Genomic DNA, 22,544 nt, shown 5'->3' on the forward strand with positions numbered 1-22,544 from the left:
CTAGGCTTGCCATCAAGCCTCCCTCCAGAAAGAGACGTGGCTCCAAGCCCGTCACCATGCCTGCACCCCCGCCTCTTCCTAAGTCGACCCCGCCAGCGAGCGACGAGTAAGAATGAACAGGTATGATAAGGGATCAGATTCAAAAAATAATTCTGTGGAAATGCATGGATTCCAGTTTCTTCCAGTAGCAGCAACTGGAATCCATGCATTTCCATAGAATTAATTTTTGGAATCTGATCCCTTATCATACCTGTTCATTCTTACTCGTCGCTCGACTTATCGTGACTAAATTCAAGATGGCTGCAAACGCTAAACTTTGTGAAGATACTGTCTGTATAAATCGTCTTGTAAGTAAACTACCAGTGCTTTTTCAAAGTTCTCAATGTCTCGTTTTAAATGCCAGGGCCCTCGGAAGTCTACCAATGAAGTGTGGAGATACGTTGAGCCTCGTAAATGGTGTAAAACAGTGATTTATTTGTATGGCTAGGCCGATGCCCGAGGCACCCCCATTGAAAAAGCTGTTGGTAGCATCTGCTAACTAGCGCCAGATTTCGGAGTGCAGGGGACAAGCCGAGATGGGCTATAGACATACGTTCACACTCGGTATCATGTTTCAACACACTTTAGGTTAATATCACACCGGAATTCTCCTTTAACCTCTGTCGGTCTTCACCCTTATCTGCCTCAGTTCAGTCCCTTAACTGTCCCCATCTGTCTTCCAGCTCCTGTCTTAGTGCCCACCATTGACCTTGTCACTGTTCCTGTTGTGGTTCCAGTCACTATTCCCATTACCCTGCCTGTTACTGTCCCTGTCTTCGTTCCTATCCCTTCCCCTGCCCCTAAGCCTGTGTCCGTGTCTGTCGTGTCTGAGTCTGCCTATGTCCTGGCCAAGCCTGCCCGAGTCTACCCAGCCATCTGTATGTCCCTCCCGAGTCTGCCATGATTCTTCCTGCTCTGCCCTGATGGACAGTCTTCCTGAACTTTGTTGGCCCACCTCTTGCTCCAGTCCCGCCTTCCAGACCCCCCTCCACCCACCCGGGTTGGACTGTGCATTTCTACACCCCTGTTCCTCTGTCCTTTGTCGGGTTGTCTTTCTTGTCTTGTCGGAATTGTATATTTTGTTTGTTTAGTCAATAAAATGTGTTTGTCTGGAAATTCTGCCTTCAACGAGTCTTGCGCTTGGGTCCTCCTGCCGAACCCTGACATTATTTTTTGGCTTTGAGTCTACTGGGATATTATGTGCAGCGACCCCTGTGACAGAATCTGATTGACTGCTCCAGACCCTTTAGCCTTGCCTCTGGTCCTCACCCACTAGTCACACTTATCGCTCTGTGTACAGTACAGTACAGTTGATGTGATATAATGCCACTACATACCTAAGGGGTAGCACAGTGTAATATGCTGTAACATTATTTTGATTTAGTTTTACCCTTGATAAAAAGCGGAAATGTCTATGTCTCATGCGTAAAATGGATTAAAAAAGAAGTGTTAAAAATGTGTCCGTCGGAACCTGAAGAGTCCCCCCACCCACCCATATGTACAGTTTATTGTGTGGTCTGCATGCCTGACATGGGGTTGGCATGTCATCTAACTCCACACACTTTACTCAGAATGAAAGCAGGTGTTGATGTCTAGTTTGGATAGTTACATTTGTAAGCTATAAAGTGAAGCTATTTCCTTGTTTTGATTTGTCAGTAATTTCCCCACATTTTAACTATAGAAATGTATTTATTATTTTTTGTTTGCTGAATATCGATAGCTTTCTTAGCCATGCAGAATCCTTTAGTGAGGACCCTTCATGCCAAGGCTAGCAAGCGCTCTGTACAGGAGGTCATGCCTGCTGAGAGAATGGAGTGCGTTTTGGGCTGCGGTCCTGGATGGAACTATAAGAGATTGAGATGGAAGGTTAGGCCAGAGCAGGTCAGATCAGAGAAGCTGCGTTTCTACTAGAATGGGAGTTTTAAAAGTGTCCTCTATTGGATAATCCTCTACAGTTCAAGTAAAACTAAGGTTGAAGAGCAGCAGCAGTAAGAGGAACTGAAGACTACTGATGAAGCCTGGGAACGTTGTCCGCTTCGCTGGTCCTCCTCTAGATGCCGCCAGCGTTGGGGTCGTACCCTCGTCGCTTTTTCACACTCCTTGCCACGGTAGGAACATTGGAAGAGAAGAAAAAACAGAACAGGCAATAAAGTGACCAGGCAATCGGGTAGTCAGGGACAGTTTGCTCCTAGGAGAAGTGTCTGCTCGTGTCACCATCGGCCTTTCCATGGCACATTATTGTGCACTAATAGTACTTTAGTAATTATAATGTAAAGCAGCTGTTCATGAATCCTCTATGTAGGCCCAGCTTTCTTTTTCACTTGTGGCCAGCAGATGATAAGGGGTACCCATTTTCTGCTGTAAGGTTGTAATGACATCCACCAGATTTAATTCAGAAAATTAAATGTTGCTGAGGCCCTTTGAGAAAGAGCATTACTTCTCCCTGCCTTTCATTCCCCACACGTAAGAGATAAGGGCAATTTATGCAGTTTATCTCTCAGAGTGGTTTTGATGAGAGAGAGAGAGAGAGAGAGAGAGAAAGGAAGGAAGGAAGGAAGAAAAAAGAATGACAGACAGGGAAAGAGGCGCATGCATGTGCACTGCACACACACACACAACACACACACACACATACACACACACACCCACCCACACATACACACAGTGGCCACAGCAAGAATCTATCTAAGTAAGAAAAGCAACAGCTAAAGTTAAATATATAAAAGCCATATGTATAAGCAAATAGAATTGGCACACAGAAAAAAGAAGTTACCTGTGAAAGCAAAACAAATAGCATAACACCAGAAAAATACAATACCACGACAGGAGTTGTGTGGAACCTCCCCGTAATGTGGCTCAATGTGGGGCATCTTACAATCTCTCATGCAGTTGCACCAATAGTGGATGATACAGTAGTGAGCTGCCACTATTGTGATGGTCATGCAGTGCAATGTACTACCGTCAGTACCAGAGTCTGAGGGCAGGCAGCAGGGACTGCTTGGTGATGGGCAGTTCCACGAGTCCCATTGTTCCCCCGAGAGACGGCCCGCTGTCCGAGCTGGGCGGAGGCTCGTGAGGGGGCGGCAGACCATGGCAAAAAGCAGCCTGAGCCAAAACCCAGCGTAACTCACAACTGTGCCCAGTTTTGGACCCAAAAACCCCCAAGGAGTCGTAAGAGCAAGTTAAGTAAACATATACCGTAAACTGAGCTCAGCCTTTTACACAATGAGCTGACACATTTATACTCATTTTAACTCCACACCAGTACACACAAACTTCAGGGAGGTTTGAGGGCTGTTAACTACATATCATATGAGGCAGCTCTTTCATGATTTCTACATTTACTAGGGTTTTACTATATACTGAAAACAACATTTACTGTATATTGCGTGATCCCAGGGCTCCCTTGAAAAAGAGATTAAGATCTCAATGGGACTCTACTGGTAAAATAAAGGATAAATAAATGCTGCCTTAGAATATTATAATGTATGAATGCTTTAATCTAATACACTTTGAACAAGTGGTATTGAGTCTTCATTTCCAGTCTGCACTAGTTACACAGCATGAAGCAGATGCTCCCTCGGTTTAGGATGAAGGTTTTTTCATGTTTATTTTTTTATTTCAATTTCTGTGATGACCATGCATGCACACCAAGCTTGAAGCTGTGCCCTTCCCCTCAGTTTAAGGTTCTGCTACAGATCTTACATAAGCGGGATGTCCCTGACCAAAGCCTCCACTCTTGTTTATGCCTCTCTGCGTGGTCACTGTGACACGGCCCTTAAAAGGCCCCACTTAGTGTTTTCAGCTGCTAGCGCAGGGCTCCCTGACAGGAAGCTGAGTCACAGTGGTGCCGTTCACCATAGTTTACGCACAGCATGAGGCCTGCATCATTTCCTGCACTTTGATGGCGAGAGCCTGTTGTAGCTGTTTGAGCACGACATGAGTGTGTGTCTTTGTTGCTTATTTTTGTTTTCTTTTGTTGTCTGCAGCAGAAGCTCAAACCCTGGAGTCTACAAGCAGAGAGGAGGAGGATGCCAGGAGCGTTTGGAGAGGGAGGGAGGGAGGCATGCCGTGCGTCGCTTACTTAAAGCCCCATCCAGTGCCCCCCAGCACGATGGCAGCCACCAGGATGGCTCCAGCGATGGAGCCTATTATAAGATTGGTGGCGCTAGGACCTGTGTGTGGTTATCGGGGGGGAGACAGACATAAGCATGGGCCATAGGGAACTCCATACAGTAAGACACAAAAGGAAAATACACACGGACAGCATAACAGTGCTTTACTTGAGCATGCTTACCCAGTGAGTCTACAAACTCACCAGTTTATGGAAACACATCAAATGGCCTGGCGTTGGGCCTTCATGTGTTCTAATCTTGGGCTAACACTTTACTTCTGTCATCTGGACACACTGATACGGCAACATTTAATGAGGTCACGCTTCCACTAAGTCGTCCACTAACCACTAACTTCTAGAACATTCATTCCATGCTGTTAATGAGTCGTAAAGACTATGGGAAATGCATCCAGAGGGTGTTGTTCCCCTGCATTCCTAGTTCTTCATGTGTGTTGTGCATATTCACTGCAGGGTCTACCTACTGCACTGCTGCATGCATCTGCTGTCATGAATATCAACTAGCCTCTGACAAGAGCAGGGAGGCTTTGGCACGCGGGCTGATGTGCACAGAGGGGAATGACCCCTGTGGATCCACACCACACCGACCCAAACGGGTGCCAGAATTTGGGTTCTCATGCCCCCCACAAGGCCCAGAAAGGGGAGGGTTGGACACCAGAGTCATCATACAAATACAATACTACAATATTACAGGACACAACATCAACACCAGTAGGAGAGAACGGAGAGATGAAGGGGGGGGGGGGGGGTCATTGGTCCATCACAGCACAGAAACATCCAGTCACAGAACACTTACAAGGTCAGCACATGACACACAAAAAAACAGCAGGACGCATACACTTCAGACGGGGGTCGTGAGACTACCCCATCTCTCACCCCCCCACCCCCTCCCCCCTCCACATCAGACACACACTACACCAGCTTGGGGGGGGGGGGGGGGCTGTGAGAGGGAGAGATGATGCTTACTCTATGCCCCACCCTGTGCCTCCAAATATCACCCCCAGGGCCAGTATGGTCCCTGCTACTGCCCCTATCAGCCTGTTTGTGGCCACATTCACTGCGTAGAGGGAGAAGGAACATTATTACCACCTGCAGAGAACAACCAAAAAAAATAGCCTCCGTCCTGTCACCTTGGCAACCACGGAATTATCCATACCCCTCCTACTTCCCCTACAAGCGCATTGGCCCGGTGCTAGCGAGCCTGGCTAACAGCTCTTGGACCTGGCGCTGGAAATAAAACTGATTAGACAGAGTAAATTTGAGAAGGAGATGGTGACACTTTTGTGAAGTCTGATATGTGATTGAGGTAATATACCAGTCTTTGATGAGATGCGCTGAACCATGCATGAACAATACTGCACTCACTGCACTCAGGACACAGAAAGATCAAAAGTTCATATACACAGTTGCATACACAGCACAAATTTGACTGTCATTGATAGGCACTAGAGCCATTTACGACCAACATCAGAAAACACAGTGGCTAAAAGCTTTCTTCAAACCAAAGTAAAACATACAGTAGCTTAGGCCATTTGTACATTCATTCATTCACTCTTAAGTGAATGAGACTTTGAATCTGTGTGATTGTACTGTTATTTTGTTCAGAGGACAAGGCATAAACAAACCCTTGGGTCCTTCGTCCTCAGAGGGAGCTGGTTCCTTTGGTGGGTCGGGCATGCTACAGTCAGTCCCTGCCCAGGTGGTGTCACAGCTGCATGTGCCTTCATTATTGCAAACCTGGGCAGAAACAGCAGAGGGTGTCAAAGAGGGATGAAGGAGCGCAGGATCCCGAGCAAGCATTCACAGGAACGCTTTAAAAGCACTTCTTAGCAAAGCAAGGGTACGCCATTATGTCTAATCCAGAAAGATGGTATGATGTGGCAAATAGAAGGATGTCTGCATGTAGAGTTGAATTGAGGCGTCTAAAATGTGCTTGAAAATTATGTCCAGTAACTTCCCCACCTAATTTTTCCAAACTAACAACATGCTTGTAAATCTATCCCAGATCCATGTAATATAATCTAAACGGCATACGTAGGTTGTGATTCATGCCCGTTTTTTTGTATGATTTCGTTAATTTGATGAGGCCAGAAAGATACTTCTTTCTGCTTTCTTCTTTCTGCTTCTTACTACATATTACTTTGTTCATTGTAATGCAGCGGGAAAACTTGGCAAGTCTGAAAATTAGATCCAGGAATGGAGATGGAAAATATGGCTTCTTTAGAAAGCCCCAGGGGTTTACTGACCAGCTCTACTAACACAGAACACCGTACATCCGCACACACAGCAGTGTTCACTGATTCAACACTCTGAATGACTACGCTCAAAATGAACTACTCTGAGTCTCAACTCCAACAGCTTTGGCTTTCAGCATTTCATGTACTCTAGCTGTGTTAATGCCTTTTTTGTAGGGATGTAGGGATATTATTAGGTGATGACCTCCATCCACACACATCAGAGGACGGTACCACAGCCTACAGTACACATAGATCAAGAGAAAAATGCAGCCCACCTCTACAAGTTCTGAGCTCACCTCATGTTATGGACAGATTCTGAGGTCAACATCCTGCCATCAGCAGTGTTTTGACATCCACCCTTCTGTGGTCACTTTTCACAATTAAGTTGTGGAAATTCTGTCAGTATTGTGTCACTATACATAACCACAGATACCGCTGCAGCGGTCAAGCAGCCAGTAGCCACTCACCCCATGGGCTGAACACACGTGGCCATTTGGGCTGGGGCAGGCACTCAGGTTGAGGGACTGAATGGGCAGACACTTGCGGTCAAGGCACATCATGGACGGACCACAGGGCGTGCCGTCCTGCACATAGCCTAGGTCAGTATCGTCGTCCAGAAGCACATGGCCCCCACTGTGAAGCCAAAAGACGTGAAGTCAGACAATCATCACACATTGACACACATCACACATGAGTCATCTGACCCAATTTGGGCTGGTTGGACTTTCTACAGAAATGAGTTCTCCCTCTGTCTGGGGACAGAAGTATTCAGACAATGGAGAGGGCAAAAGACTAGCGTGAAGACTTTCCCTGACAGACAGCTGTGTGCAGTGAGGCTCTGACCTGCAGTCCATTGTTTGGCCGTGGTGGTTGAAGCTAGTTGGGGTGATTTCACCTTTCATCATTCCAATCCGTGGGGTGCGGCCAGTGTTGGTGCACAGCAGATAGCCACAAAACACATCACTGTTGAATGTGACAGAGATGGAAGGAGAGAGAAAGAGAGAGAGAGAGAGAGAGAAAGAGAATGGGACAAAAGGTCACCTTAAAGTGGAAATGGTTAATAACTTGTCATTTGCAGAGGTTTGTAGATCAACTAGATGACAAAACAAGGTCAAGTGGGCAAACATACAGATGAAATGAATGAATTTCTTGAATTTCCCCTTGGGGATCAATGAAGTATCTATCTATCTGTCTATCTGAAATGCGTTCCCTCTCTGTACAGTAAGTCCTTTTGTAGAAAAGTGTCTGCTAAGTAAATAAATACTCTTGCCTCAGAGCATTATCAGCGCTTCTAGGGGACACTGGTAAATGAGTCGATGTGTGTGCAGAGAGGTCTGGACTCACTGCTTGCTACATGGGAGCCACTTCTCTCCGTCCTTTCCGCAGTTGCCTTTCTCTGTGCCTTCGGTGTTCAGCTTCTCGTAGCAGAACTTCTCCGAGCCCCCGGCCGCTGCGAGACAGGGAAGGGGGCAGAGCAGGGGCAGGGGGAGGGTGAGATGGACAGACAGGGAGAGCGGATAAGGGGGGGGGGGGGGGTCGAGAGAGCCCCGACTGGAGCCAGCTAGCCACCGCACACATGCAGAGATCAGGGCTATTGATTACTGTCTGCTCTGGGGTAGTGGAGCCTCCTTGCTCAATGACAAACAAGGCGCTTAAGTCTCTTAAGGGAAGCAGGAAGTGGATCCACTCACCAAAGCCCCACACGTATTTGCATTGGCTTTCTCGAGTCTTGCATTCTCCACCATAGCAGCGTCCCTGGGAAACAAAGTACATTTCTATAAACCAGGCCAAAGGCACCTACCGCAGGGAAGGTCATTGCATTACTCTCTCAAATATTCCATTTACATGTCAATCTGACACTGTTAATCTCTTACTGCTACAGTCAAAATGCAACAATTACCTGGTTGAGATGACAGAAGTAGCCATCTTGTTTATGAAGATTTGGTGGGCACTGCAGAGGATACACATTCAATTCAATTAACACATTACTGACAATTATTTGAACTTACTGTAGGGAGCTAAGTGTATTTAGGGAATATGGACTCGCCTTAAACGCCTTAAAAATGTGACTGGGATGTAACTAACCTGTCCGGAGTCTCCTGAGCATGTCTCGGAAATGTCACAGTCGTTCACCGCGTAGCGACAGCTAAAGCCTCGGCGGTAGAACTGCAGCAGAGGGGCAGACAGGCTCACATGTTAACATCACTTCCAATCAGTTTAGATGCACCAGCTCAAACAGGACGTAACATCTCCCTCCCGCCCCCCCCCCCAACCCCAGCAGAAAGCGCTCACCAGACAGGAATTGTTGCAGCAGGGGCCGTCACTGCAGTGAGCACCATTGGACAGTGAGCATTTCTTACAGCACTCCTTAAGGCAATCCTATTGGACAGCAAGTATGGAGATTGGAAAATGGGGACCCAAAACAATGTCATTCTTTGGTAATATTGTTTATTTTTTTTAAATTATTATTGCACCAGTAAGGTCCCTTTTGTATGGCACAAACTTACAGTACATTCCTAGGGTACTCCTCATAGGGAAGACTTATTAATGTGTGCTTTACTCAAATGTGGTTCCTGCTATACCAAGACTAAAACATTCCAGTAAAAGGGTCAAAACAACCACTGCAAACCTTGATTCCATAATAAATCACTCACAAGTGTACACAGCATTCCTCTGTGGGTTCTGATGAGTCACCTACCCCTTTGACGCCACAGTCACACTCCTCTCCGACCTCCACATAGCCATTCCCGCACTCAGTTGGCTCAAAGAGCTGGGGAGGGAAGTGTAGGCACAGTTAGATTGATCCCACTGATGCTGGGGAGCAAGGTTGAAGGCTTTTCCTGTTTTGCACGAACCTTATTGGGCCTGTTGAAGAGACAGGAACCCCCGCCCTTCAGCAGGAACTCCTTATAGTCGGTGATACTACATTTGGAGAACTTACGGGGGTGCTGTATCCTGGCAAAGACAAGTCCACACACGTTTGGACGTTATGTAAGGTTGTTGTTCAGGTTTGTTGTAAAAACAGACCAATCATGCACAACCACCAACACGCGATGGAACAGGTCATTCCTCTGGACAATGCTCAGTGATGTTGTACTCGTAAACAGACACACAGGTGGCACGTGTGGGGAGTCAGAGCTGCTTTGATGTGCAGATAAGTGCGGTGGCACTTAAGAGATGTGGCTGAGTGATGGATGGATGTGTTTAGCAGCACTCTGCCATTACCTCCCTGTATACCATATTCTTACCATGTCTTTACCATACTTGTGTGCACTGTATGCGTTGTGTCACAGCATTAATTGCTGTGTGTATTTGTGTGAAAGGACATCTGCTATTTTTAGTGTGCAACAAATAATGCATGTATGTGCCTGTATGCATGTGTGTGTGTAGTATTAGTAGTAGTAGTAGTAGAATTTGTCCCCAATGGTAATTTTTGTTTTGTTTTACAGCAGTGTGTGTGTGTGTGTGTGTGTGTGTGTGTGTGTGCGCACATGCATGTGAACATACCAATGTTGTTGTGTATATAGCATGTATGTGCTTGCATGCACTATTAGCATAAGGAGCAGTGTCGTATAGTGTAGAGAAAGGAGACTTACCCCGTGTCTTCCATGATGCATCCCACCCAGGTATCTAGGCAGCCACACTCCTCTGAGTCACAGAAAAACAAAAACATATCAATACACCAAAGTTCAACATTGACAGAAGCCGGGAAAGCATTTTAACATGTTAACAGGTTATCCTGATGATGTGCATGACTGCGTTGTGTAATGACAAGTGATTGATGTACGTACTTCGCCTTTCTGGATCCCACTGAATGCCCAGGTTCTGAGCCAGGCTCTGAGACAGCGATGCAGCCATGGTCCACGTCGCGCCGTACTGCAAGGAGCAAACAGGAAACAGTCTGTTTATTTGTTTACTTGAGTGGGCTCACATTACTGGACATGACCAGTGGAAAAGCTCACCTCATTGACCCCAACTCCTCGGCTCACAGAGCACATGCCCCCAAAGTAGCCCACACTGCTCCTGCGGTAGTGGAATGTCACATTGCTGCAAAACAGACGCAATGTCATGAGGTCTTACAAACTTGGGTGTTTTCACAAAGTCTAAGTTGACGATTTATTATACCCAAAGGGCAACAAACAATTAAACAATGCCGCCACTGACTCGATGATTTGATAAAAACATGTATAGACATGTCATTCTTCTGATGATAATAGTTTTGAAACGTAGGGTGTGTTAAGGATGTGTTAGGTGCGAAGGGTGTGTTATTTTCAAAATTCTTCAGATAAGCTCATATATCATCTCTTTAGCAATTAAACAATGTAACTGTGTGATCTCCATAATCATATTTCATCTGTGACAAAATACATGCCCATTTCAGTCTGAGAGGGACTTTTAAGAGTGACAGTGACCCCATCTTGCGAGAGCACTCACGAGAAGAGGTGCACGGCGTCGGCACGCTGCTTGATGTGCTGCTGCCGGTACTTGGAGAAGTCCCTCAGCATGTCCAGCGGAATCACACTGATGGGGATCTGGTCCTTGTCCATCCAGACCTCCATGGCCATCAGAACCACACGAGTGTGAAGCTGCTCTTTGAAGATCTTTTACAGCAACAGGTTGGGATGACACAGACATGAGGAGAGAGAGAGGGAGGGAGGGAGAGAGGGGGATGGAGAGAGAGGGAGGGAGAGAGAGAGGGAGGGACAGAGAGAGGGGGGAGAGAGAGGGGGGGGAGGGAGAGAGAGAACAGGGACAGGAGAATACCACTGGGTGTAATTTGGTACAGGACTATGCCTGAACAAAACAACACAAAGGACACAGCAGAGTAGGAGCCGGGGAAGACAGGACTTTGTTATTACATTTCACATCAGAGACGTTCACATACATACTTACTACTGTCATTTTACTACTAAACATACCAATATAACAATCTATGTCACTCATTTGTCTGGTTAGTGTACTTTATTTACAATACGGATACTTAATAGTATATTAGTATACCTAATAGTTACATATATGATATCAAATAATATGGATATTTATTATTTTGGTTATTAAGTTATTTTAGGGCTGATGCTTAAAATTAGTACTGTGCTTAAAAATGTTTCCATAATTATGACCTGTTAAAACCCATTTAACAAGCATGGCTCTGCAAGCAATTGTGATGGTTTTCAAGTGCCCTCAAGGGCTTCTGGCTAATCGGTCTCAATAGGCACCCACATGCTGAAAACTAAACCCTTTCAGAAGGACATTGCCAACACATTACAACTTCCAATCTCTCGAGAGACCACACTACTCACAGCATCCACAAAATTGACCACAGACTTGGCAAAGTTCTTGGTGTGCTGCAAGGTCTTGTGCCGTTTAAACTGTAAAGACAGACACACATGTCGCAATTATGAGCAGGAGGTTCCACAGAAGAAACATGACATTCCCTTTCCATAACTAGTGCGTACTGGTGATGCAAACACACCCCCGCATACTGAGTGTGCTTTGTGTCTAATCAGATGCTAGTGAACATAATACTGCGCATATGACCCTGAGGCCTCTACTGGATGGATACTTATGGAGCTCACATAGCACTGGATGACAACTGTCTGTGACCACAGCCCCCTGTTGGGCCGTGCCTGCTGAGCTGCTGGGACCAGGCCGGATGCTCTTCAGTCAGACAGTGACCCTATGGATTCAGCTACGGTAAATATGTCATCTCCTGTGTTCCTGCTCTCACGTTACGGCGGAGAATATGCAGTGAGGCTGTAGCGTGTGCTGTGCAGTGCAGCTCACCATGTTGTGATCACTGACGATCATGATCTCCAAGTACTTCATCTCTTCAAACACATTACGTGGCATCTAAAAGAGGTGAGACACAGGCAGCAAAAATAAGCCACAGCCTCAAACAGGCCGAAAAAAATCTTCATTGCAGATCAGTTTCATTACGGGTACTATTTTTGTCTATTAAAAGGTGACTGACTCTTCATCAGTGTGGAACAGAGTAAAATAAGCCTGGAATAAGGCTTGTGGAGCAATACCAATGAGGAACGTTCTATTTATGGTAAATTATGGTACTTTTCAACAACAAGTGTCCAGGCTGATTTAGGGGAAGGTTGAAGGGCCACAGCAGAGGAGGTTTAGTGCCTTACAGCTCGCTTTTTCCTGCGCTTCAGCCAAGACATGTCATCTAGCTCCGAGAGCAGCTCCTCCCCTCCTGCTGTGGAGACATACAGCAACACACTGCCACGTTACCATGGGAGGAACGCATTACATTTGTACTGTTTCCTCACTATTAGCTTTAGTCATCATAAACCCATGTTATGCTAGGAAAATATGCATGTGTGGGCTCACAATTTTTTTTGCATGTATATGCATGTGTGGTCTCAGTTAGAGGTTCTTTTCAACAACAATGCTTGAATTTCCCCTTGGGGATCAATAAAGTATCTATTTATCTATCTATCTATCTATCTATCTACAGCTCAAAGAAGACACTCAAGCTAACATTCCTCTACTTATCTTGCTGGCGAAGATGCAGCAGCAACATGTGGCTCTGCGTAGCTAATCGGTGGGTGGCCGAGCTGATTTGGGAGAATGATTTGCAGGTGTGCGCTAAACCAACTCCAGCCCACTCACCTGCGTCCTCCAGGTCCTGGCGGCTGCTGAGGGAGGCGGCTCTGCGGAGGGTGTGGGGCCGTGCAGCACTAATCTGGGGGTCAGAGAACAGACGAGAGGGGCTGAGAGCCCTGCGGCTTGGCTGCTGCACCAACACAGGCCCAAAAGATCTGATGGGAAACAGCTCTACAGACTACTAATCACTTGCTTGTGTCCGGATGCAATTTTTTTTTCCTTTCAAAAAAGTTTTTTGGTCCATTACTTGTCTTGGCTTACAGGAAAAAAACATTATGCTTTCCAAAATACCTCCTGATACTTCTAGTGTAGTGCCAGTTTATTTATTATGTTTCTAGTGCTAGTTTCAAGTGTATTTTATTTTATTTAATCCTTGATTGGATTAAAAAAATTAACTTAAAGTGGGCATGAGTAATGTTTGGAAAAGGGTACTTCTGTTTTCTGCGGTATGAGTGACAAAAGAATTGACATCACTGGCCACTTACAATAGAGTGAGTCTGTTCCTGAGGCTCAATTAGATACACATAGACTCCATCATCAAACATTCCACTGAACGCCACAGAGAAAAGAGAGAAACAGAGAGGGAGAGGAGAAAATTGAAGAACATCGATGAGAAGTCAATATGAGCCTAAAAGCATTTGTGAGCGGACATGTTCTGATTGCAAATTTCCCCCAAATCCCTGACTTACTGCAGCCCGTTGCAGGTTGACAGGGCGGCAAGTGAGTCATTGATTCCTCGAATTTGACCATGGTAGTAACAGTGCTCTCCACCCTGACAGAAAAAAATCAACACTATTATTAAAGACAGCTCCAAAGAAAACAGCACAGAGTTATGACCAACACAAACCATTCCACAGTTACTTAAGTTTTATGAGGGCAAAACCACTGAGTGAATGCATAAAAACAATAACATTGAGAATGATTACAGTGATCATCATTGCCTTTGTCACAAAAACAACTACATTTCATTTGCAATGACGGTAGTTTGGCAAAATGACAACTGAAGCAAAGTCCTTTTAGGCAAGTCCCTCCACTTGGTTGCCATATTGTAATGCTTTTTGGGCATGAATCGGGCATCTATTTCAGGCAGAACTGTGTGTGCGCAAGGCTTCACGAATCACGACACACCAACCTCGCTCGATGTATTCACAATATACCCCAGGATTGGCACAATGTATTCACATGTCAACTTTTGGTGGCGGAAGGGGGGGAATATGTGTAGACGACTGCCATGTTTGCATTACAAACTAACCCCATACATTTCTATGGGAGATTCTTTGAATGCTGTTTCTCCTCATTAGAACGTCTCTGACTGAAGTTCACAACATAAAAAATTGCACAGCTGGTGTACTGCACAGCTGGTGTATGTCCCAAACGAGTTAGTCACACACTGTAGTATGGATCACAAAGGGGCTGTTGTGGTGTCCAGGAGACCGCCTTTTGAGAACGCTCATGTACCCTTTAGCAATTTCCCCTTTTATCAAAATATGAGTCAATCTTTTTACTCATCTGCATCCAATGGAGGAAAATGCCTCAGCGCTTACGGAAAAGGGTTCAAAGCTGCGTCTTGTCAGCCATCACTTGTCCTTCCCACTGGTCCCTGAGCAAACATGGACAGTGTGCATGTGGCAGAGGAATCAGAGCACATCTGTGTTTACTTGAGACAACACATGCAGCCTACAAAGCTGCTTCGTCAAGATTTCGAATGTCAGAGGGACACAAAAGATCGACTGGGTTTACCCTCAGTGGACCCGAGCGTCAGTGCCATCGATGGCAGGCACATGTGCTTTTTGTTTGGGGTGTATGGCAGTGTTTTTCAACCTTTTTTGTGCCACGGCACACTTTTGACACTTAAAATGTCCCACGGCACACTAACATCCTGTGTGAAGAAAAATAAAAATACCATAGCCTAACATTTCAAATAATACACAGATATGGCCTTATTATGGCTTCTATGCAAGACCTGCTCAATGAAACAAGCGCCCTCTGTTTTATTTGTAGGTGACTATATCTAATTTAATTGTTGTTATGAACTGGATATGTGATGATTCTGTGAATACTGGATATGGGGCCCCGTTGTACAATGCCTGCATACCACAAATAGTGCAATCATACAATCAATGAGAGCATGTGGTTATAAATTCTTTGATGCAACAGTTGCTTTTCTGGACCAGTGAGTGACATTTGGGTAATTTTCTGCGGCACACCTGATGATCTCTCACGGCACACTAGTGTGCCCCGGCACAGTGGTTGAAAAACACTGGTGTATGGCATCATTCCATCAGAAAGAAGACGCATGAGGTGGGACAAGAAGATTCACAAACTCACGTTTTACTCAAATATTTTGATGCAGATCATTTAAATTCAATGCATGACCATTCTGAAATGCAAATGATATGATTATGCACTTCAAAAGTAAAAAAGTGTGGAATGTCACACTTGCTCCCATCAGGAATTTTTAATGACTTGTGTGTAACGTTTCAAGCTTATACGCTCTTCATCATGAATCTTCATCTTGAATATCAGACAGACTGTCGCCTTATTATGCACTTCAAAACATTTTATTTTTGAAAGTGTTGATTTTCACATTCATTTAATTAAAAAGAGATGGTTCTGAAATTGAGAAATGAGATCTGAAATTAATTTGTGAACAGCCATGAAATGTGTTTGTGAATTTTCTTTCAGACGTTTGGGAAGGATGGAGCATGTGTGTGCGCATCTTGCAGATTCAACATCATAGATCATTCTCATCCATCTGTGACTCAGCGAGAAAGGTGAAGGGAGGACACACATACACACACACACATGCACGCGCACGCGCTCACACACACACACACACACACACATGCACACACACTCCCTCTCTCCCTGTCTCTAATGCACACCCCCCTTCCTCTGTCTAGCCTTCCCACGCTGCATTGCTACTGCAGCGCGAGGCTGGTCTTCTGGTCACGTGGCCTGGGCTTGGGGAGAGAGGGAGAGAAGGAGAGAGAGGGAGAGGCAGAGAGAGAGAGAGAGAGAGAGAGAGAGAAAGAGAGAGAGAGAGGAGAGGGAGAGAGAGGGGGAGAGGCAGAGAGAGAGAGGGGGGAGAAAGACAATGTGTGTGAGAGAAAGAGAAAGAGGAGAGGGGTAGAGGCAGAGAGAGAGACGGGAGAGAAAGAGAATGTGTGAGAGAAAGAGAGAGGAGAGGGGGAGAGGCAGAGAGAGAGTGAGAGAAAGAGAGAAGGCAAGAGAGAGACAGAAAGAGAAAGAGAGAGAGAGAGTGACAGAAAGAGAGAGAGAGCTGCAGGCAGCCAGGCTATCTGAGCCCTGCTGAGTCAGCGGCCCTGTTCCTGAGCCAGCCTGAATCAGCAGCAGGAGTAGCAGCAACACAAACCTTTTCTTCTGCAATCCCCCCCCCCCCCTCTCTCTCTCTCTTTCTCTCCCACAAACACACACACACACACACACACACACACACTCTGTGTCTCATCCATATTTTTTCTCTATTCTCTCTTCACACCTCCTCCCATCTCCCCAGCTGCAGTGACTGCACTCAATGAGCATGGGACTGGGTGTCATCAGTACTCCGGTGAGCACACGTGCGCCATCGTGGCCATTTTCTAGTCATGTTAGTGCTCCGTGTGATAACACCAACGAGAGCTACTCCAGGGATGCTCTCAGACACGTCATTAAGGAAAGAGAAGCAACGGAGGTTTCGAGGGGTCTGCAGCTGTCGTGACGTCCAGGTGGATGGCTCATAATGCTGACTACACAATGCTACATAGCCCAGAAAGACTGAAATAGCCTGCCTGCATCAGTTCTCTTGCAATTGCTCAATGTAATTTTGGACACTTCCTTTTTTTGAGACGCAAATCTTAATTTTGACTCATGTCTCCTACATCACAACTCGCCGATGACTTAACTTTGTTGAAACAGACCTGAAACAGACCAAAATCGTTTACGCTATTTCACCACACATTCACAGCTCTGTGGACCTAAGCTATGATTTAGTTAGAACTCAGGGCCAAGGAAACCCCACCAAAATGACACCTCTGGAAAGCGTGGATGAGGATAGCATGCATTCTGATATTGTGACATTACCTTTGAATGGACGGGTTTGCCCTCTCCAACATGGATCTCCACATAATCTGAGGACAATAGATCACTGTAGAGATAAACATAAGGAAACACTTCATTTGGTAACACATCCAAGGGCCTTTCATGGCTAGCAAATGCACCAGTTCAATGATATTGTAAAACACTGGGAGGCTCGGCATCAGCAAACAGAAAAGAAGCACTTGACAAAAAAATACAACCAGTAGCCGCAGAGGCGTCCCATTTCTGTAAAAGATATCCAGACATGATTTCCAGGAATGAGTGAGATGTTGTGGTGGTTCATTGCACTTATGTTACAGGATTGCGAAAGGTCCTCTTTAGTCTTATTTAGTCTTCATTGCCACAAAGCCCGTTCTGCTCTGTGAGAGTTTACTCACTCTGTCACTCTCAATACATGGCTAGGTTTAATCACAATGACGAACTCTTCTCTACTCTTCTACTGTTGGTCGCATTAGGTTTAAAAATCAACACATCTGTCTATTCAAGCACACAACACTTTGAATGATCCATGCCTGTCTAAACAGGACATCAGAGTGATGCTCTAGTCTCACGTATATCTCTTCTGGCAGCGTAGATCTAAAGAGATAACACGAGTCCACTGGGAGGGATGATCTCTTTCAGAGGCCTGATTGAGAGGGACAAACTGCATCTGTCAAACCTCTAGAAACTGTTGGGCAGAGAGGTGCAACATTACATCTGGGAAGAGAGCACCGAGTGGAACCATTCCCACTACCGGGATACGCCTTTCCCTTGGGCACAACAATTTATGAATTGCCATGACACTGCTGTCCATTCTTTCCTGGTCATTTTTAGCGCATTCTTTGGGGAAATATAACCCACTCCTCATCTTATCAAGGTTACCACGGCGAGATTTCCATCATTTTGCCAGAGACTGCTGACCAAGCGCTCGGCTAACAGTCTGACTCAGATTGTTTCAAATAAATGGAACACTCTATCACAGCAGCACGTCCAGTGATAACCTTAAAGCACGGCTGCAGGGGGGTGGGGGGGGGGAGCCTCTGCAGCACCCACTTCACCTTGAGCCGCATCACCGTCGTCCTCCAGGCTGCCCACAGCCCTCGCCAGTCTGACTCAGCGCGCCACGCTGCCTCACTCACGCACACACGCACGCACGCGCTCACTCACACACACTCACTCACACACACGTACTCCACCGCCGTGCATCTCCCTCTCCCGCTCTCTTGCCCCATGTGTCATAATGGCGTATTTCGGCGCAACCTTTGCTGGGGTGAAGGTGAGGCACCAGTGCCGGAAACCCCTGCACGGAGCAGCGGCGTCGGCGTCGGGGAGGGGAGGAGAATGGGCGCTCTTTTGAGGGGGCTTTTGTTGTGGGCAGATTAAAGGGAGACGGTGGCTGCGATGCTGAGTGCAGCTGAGCACACCGAGCAGTAGCAGTGTGCAGTGTGTCTGAGAGAGAGAGAGAGAGAGAGAGAGAGAGAGAGAGAGAGAGAGAGAGAGAGACTTCTGAGTGGGGAGCTATTTTTAGAACCAGGGATGAGGCAAGGAGGAGAGAGAGTACCACAGTACTCTGAGAGTGTAAGAGCATGTGTGTGTGTGTGTGTGTGTGTGTGTGTGTGACTGTCTGAAAGAGAGAGAGGGAGAGAGAGAGACACTGAGTGAGTGATGGGGAAGTGCTGCATTATAGTCAGACTGGTGGGAACAGATCAGTAAACGTGCAAGTCTTGGGTGAACTTCCGTGTGTGGACAGATCTGTGTGCAGGGCGGGGAGGGGGCAGCGGGTGGATACATGGCAGTGCAGAGTGACAGAGGGCTGGGCAGAGATGAAGGGCAATCCTGTCCTCAGCACTGGACCCAGAGGACACCAGATGCCCAAATGCAGCAGAAACGCTGCAACACAAAGGCAAATAAAATGCCCAGCTGCCAGAACCCCCCCCCATTAAAGCACGCTTCTGCTGCTTTTCCAACACTCTAAAACATCCCAATAACTGCCGTGACTTCTAATTACATCATGTTTTACAGGCAAAGAGAAATTTATATGATGGAAAAACACACCAAACTTAAAACCAGACTAAATCAACACTCCCCTCCCGGGGCAAATCGTTAAATAATGAAGCCGTAATAGTTGCCCAACAATAACAATGAATATAATGAAACCGAATGAGTCGACATTGTAATTTTAAGAGAGGCTCATGCAATATTCAGAGTGCTAGAGTGCAGAGCTGCACTGGAGAGGCTCTTTACAGGTGCTGCTGGAGCAGCGTGCTTTAAGTTGTGCCCACTGGCAGGACGCAGCAGACCCATCTATATTTAGATCTGCACTGTCGCAGCTCTGATGCCGTTCACAACACACACGCGCACACACACACACACACACACCACACACACCCACGTGTACCCAGCAGGTTTTTTGTTAATCCTGTGTTCTATTACTTTAACAAGAAGAGGCAGAAAGAGGAGAGCAGCTCAAGAACAGTATGTAAGAACAGTCACTCCTAAAACATGCCTTTCTCCCAGGCTGGCAGCGGCCTGATATACACATCTCTCAACCACCCTTCTGCTTTAACATCTGCAGAGGCTCTGACTTGATGGTCGTGTGGAAATGGAGTGTGTTCCTTATAGGTATGTGGGCTTTCTGTTAACATCATGAAATAGCCAGCCACAATATTTCCATAAAATTAGTCAGCCGACATATTTCCATGGCCATGGACTGTGGAATATCCCTTTCCCTTATGTAGAAAATCATGAATGTGCATCTTGCCAACTGCAGCACAGTGTGACTGCAGAGCATTGTGGCAGTTATGTCTGGCGGAGACCAAGTTAGCCTCACAATACCCCTTTGGCTCACCAACCATTGTGGATCACTGTGCCTAAACTCATCTACAGACTGTTGCTTGTAATTACCAAGAGATATGTGAGAAGCTTGTGTGAATTTAATGAAATAAATTACTCAAAAATGACACGGTACAATAAACACATTTTACTCTTAGAAATCAAAACTTGAACTAATCAAAAAGCAGGGATTTAGTTGAATGAATGACCCCATGTGCATAATGCATCCAAATAATCTCAAACTGCTCTGGTAACACTATCTCACCACAATGCACCAACTTTTCACAGTCTCACATCTGAAAAAATAAACAGATCTGGAGACCACCATGTTGCATGAGTCATAATACAATAATATCAATTGCAGTACCACTGTGATCCTGACCACATGTCAAGCTTGTTGCAACACATAAAAGCACTTACTTGTTTAAAGATAAGTCCAGCACAAATCTGGAACCAAAGGCCTCTAACTGAAAACTGGCTTGAGCAAGGTGGACCACCTACATGGGCAAAAAGGTGCACAAAATTGGTATGGAACATTTCAACAATAAAAACAAACTACCTGCAAATCCTCAGACAGATCCAGAGATTCTGGTTGCTATTCCTACTTCATGGGCCAAGACATGGCCATTACCCAGAGGCCTGGCTCCAATATTCAGACTCACATACCACATATTCTACATACAACATCCAATCAGTCATGCCTCTCACTCTACCCTCCATGAACATCACAATCCACACCATCTCAATGTCTCCTTTAAAGGGCCTTACCGGACTCTCGCTAACTTGATTCCTGGTGCGAGTGTCCAGGTCATGGTAGGTGCTCTCTGAGTTCTCATTCAGGTAGTAGATTAGGCGGGAGGGGTAGGTGATCACATGCTCTGCTGCGGCGTGGGTAGTGTTCTCCCAGGCTCCCGCTGCTGCTGCAGCAGCCTCCTGCTCCAGCAACAATGACACTGCGTCCCTGGCAACCTCATTCTCAACTCCTGAAAAATAAGCAGAGGGGATAGTATGCTGTGAGAGTAAGACATTGCTTTGATAAAAAAAACAGAGGGTATACATGAACTACTGAGGAATGTCACACTAAATGTGATTTGAACTGGGACAATTTGTGACATGACAACCCAGTGCTGGTCATCACAGGATGTATGTCAGATGGCAGTGACAGGAATTCAGAATCACAAAATAAGAGGACCACAATTTCTGAAATAAACCAAAGCATCATAGCCATGGAAAAACGATACCTGAACGACATTGAAAATGGTTCTAGGTGAATTACATATGTCATAATTTACCTGCAATTAATATATTCTAACCTTGCACAGCACGCCACTGTGTATTGCTTTATCTTTACAGTTCCAAGACGCACATACACCTTTATGAACAAAAGATGCCGGTAAGGAAAGATCCAGGTTCAGCCATCACTTCTGTCACTTCGTAGGCTGTTAAACTGTCCTCAGCATTCATTTTTCAAGGTGCTTGAGCTACATCCTTCCAAACCGCAACAACGACATGGCAAGCTAGGCAAGCTATCGAAGATATTAACACAACTCACACTGAATTTCCTGTCTAAGAAATAGTTTGCAAAACTGATGTATTTAATAACATTCAGTACGTACCAAGTGACGCTGACGCTATGGACAGATGGAGCCAGGAAACAAGGATGCTCACAAGCAGATTTGAGAGAAATATCAAATGCATGATTCATAGTTGATGTTTAAAATAGCGTTATGTTAACACGTCAAAGCAATAAATCGCTTGCGGCCCATTATTATATTTAGGGGAAATTCTTCATCTCCTCAGGGGCAGGGTTGTGTCCTGCAGCAGTCGGCGGGCGGGGACAAATAGAAGGCGGTGGCTATCCACGCGAAATCACCGTGTTGGCTCCTCCTGATGTTGCATGCGCGCAAGTGTTTCCCTCACGCCCTACGCACAAAGAGAGAGAGAGCTAGTGTGTCACCTCTTGAGATTCCAAAGATAAGATTACATTTAGATGACAAAAGGGGGTGGATACGCATATGTTTTCCCTATTTTATACAGTCTGTGTTTTTTTCTCTCAATATAAAGAAATGGAAACTTGTGGACAATATAAACTTGCTTTCTACGATGATTAAATAATGTGACTTAGCAAATTTGCAGCAGACATCATCCTATGATCCTCATTCCCAATCCTCATTGTTTAAACCAACTATCTGCCAAAATATGAAAAAAGATGTTCAATTTTTATAAGTTTATTTTGATGCACTGGGGAACACATTCTGGTGGTATCTGAGAGGTCCACAATTGCAGAATTATTATAATTTGCCTGAAATCATGACCATACCACATTACAGTAACTATAGCGCTACCAGAAGCCCAGTGCAATCCTTCATGATACTACTAAAATTTCAGGTAGATAGAGGTCTATACAGTATAACTTTGAATTATCCATGGGTCAAGAGTCTGTGGACAAGGAACATGTATGTTATATGTAAATCATTCCTCTTTGATCCAGGCAGTCTGCCATTACTGTCATTCTCCAGGTGTTCTTGGGTCTGTCTGTTTCTGGTGTCCATTTCAGTGCTATTTAGGGGGAAGTTGTTGTGGCATCCTAAATACATTAATTTACAGAC

At 45.6% G+C, this 22,544-nt stretch overlaps 1 protein-coding gene across 1 annotated transcript; it reads right to left on the reverse strand.

Annotated features, from left to right (window-relative positions):
* Window positions 1–231: 231 nt before the first annotated feature.
* On the reverse strand, window positions 232–21,825 carry adam23b (ADAM metallopeptidase domain 23b). Its single transcript, XM_076263844.1, has 26 exons — window positions 21,552–21,825; window positions 20,704–20,918; window positions 20,356–20,432; window positions 17,110–17,173; window positions 13,716–13,798; window positions 13,512–13,575; window positions 13,033–13,105; window positions 12,549–12,616; window positions 12,193–12,258; window positions 11,709–11,777; window positions 10,843–11,009; window positions 10,371–10,455; window positions 10,200–10,284; window positions 10,005–10,056; window positions 9,264–9,363; window positions 9,107–9,178; window positions 8,701–8,787; window positions 8,494–8,574; window positions 8,309–8,359; window positions 8,100–8,163; window positions 7,753–7,858; window positions 7,252–7,371; window positions 6,876–7,041; window positions 5,797–5,908; window positions 4,124–4,214; window positions 232–2,138 (listed from the first exon to the last, which is right to left on the reverse strand). The coding sequence occupies exons 1-26, from the start codon at window positions 21,631–21,633 to the stop codon at window positions 2,090–2,092; spliced, it is 2,349 nt and encodes a 782-aa protein (XP_076119959.1). The 5' UTR covers window positions 21,634–21,825; the 3' UTR covers window positions 232–2,089.
* Window positions 21,826–22,544: the final 719 nt, after the last annotated feature.

The sequence above is a fragment of the Alosa pseudoharengus genome, unplaced genomic scaffold (assembly GCF_046254945.1).
Source record: "Alosa pseudoharengus isolate Yale_2024_CS ecotype anadromous, Long Island Sound unplaced genomic scaffold, YU_APseudo_1.1 YU_APseudo_1.1_scf_3, whole genome shotgun sequence".
NCBI classification, from domain to species: Eukaryota; Metazoa; Chordata; class Actinopteri; order Clupeiformes; family Clupeidae; genus Alosa; species Alosa pseudoharengus.

Coding starts and splice junctions, on each gene's coding strand:
- adam23b (XM_076263844.1), bottom strand. CDS start 21,633: ATGCATTTGATATTTCTCTCAAATCTGCTTGTGAGCATCCTTGTTTCC. Junction 11,010..11,708: donor TGGTCAATTTTGTGGATGCT/GTGAGTAGTGTG, acceptor TTGCTGTAAAAG/ATCTTCAAAGAGCAGCTTCA. Junction 10,057..10,199: donor GTGGGATCCAGAAAGGCGAA/GTACGTACATCA, acceptor TCTGTGACTCAG/AGGAGTGTGGCTGCCTAGAT.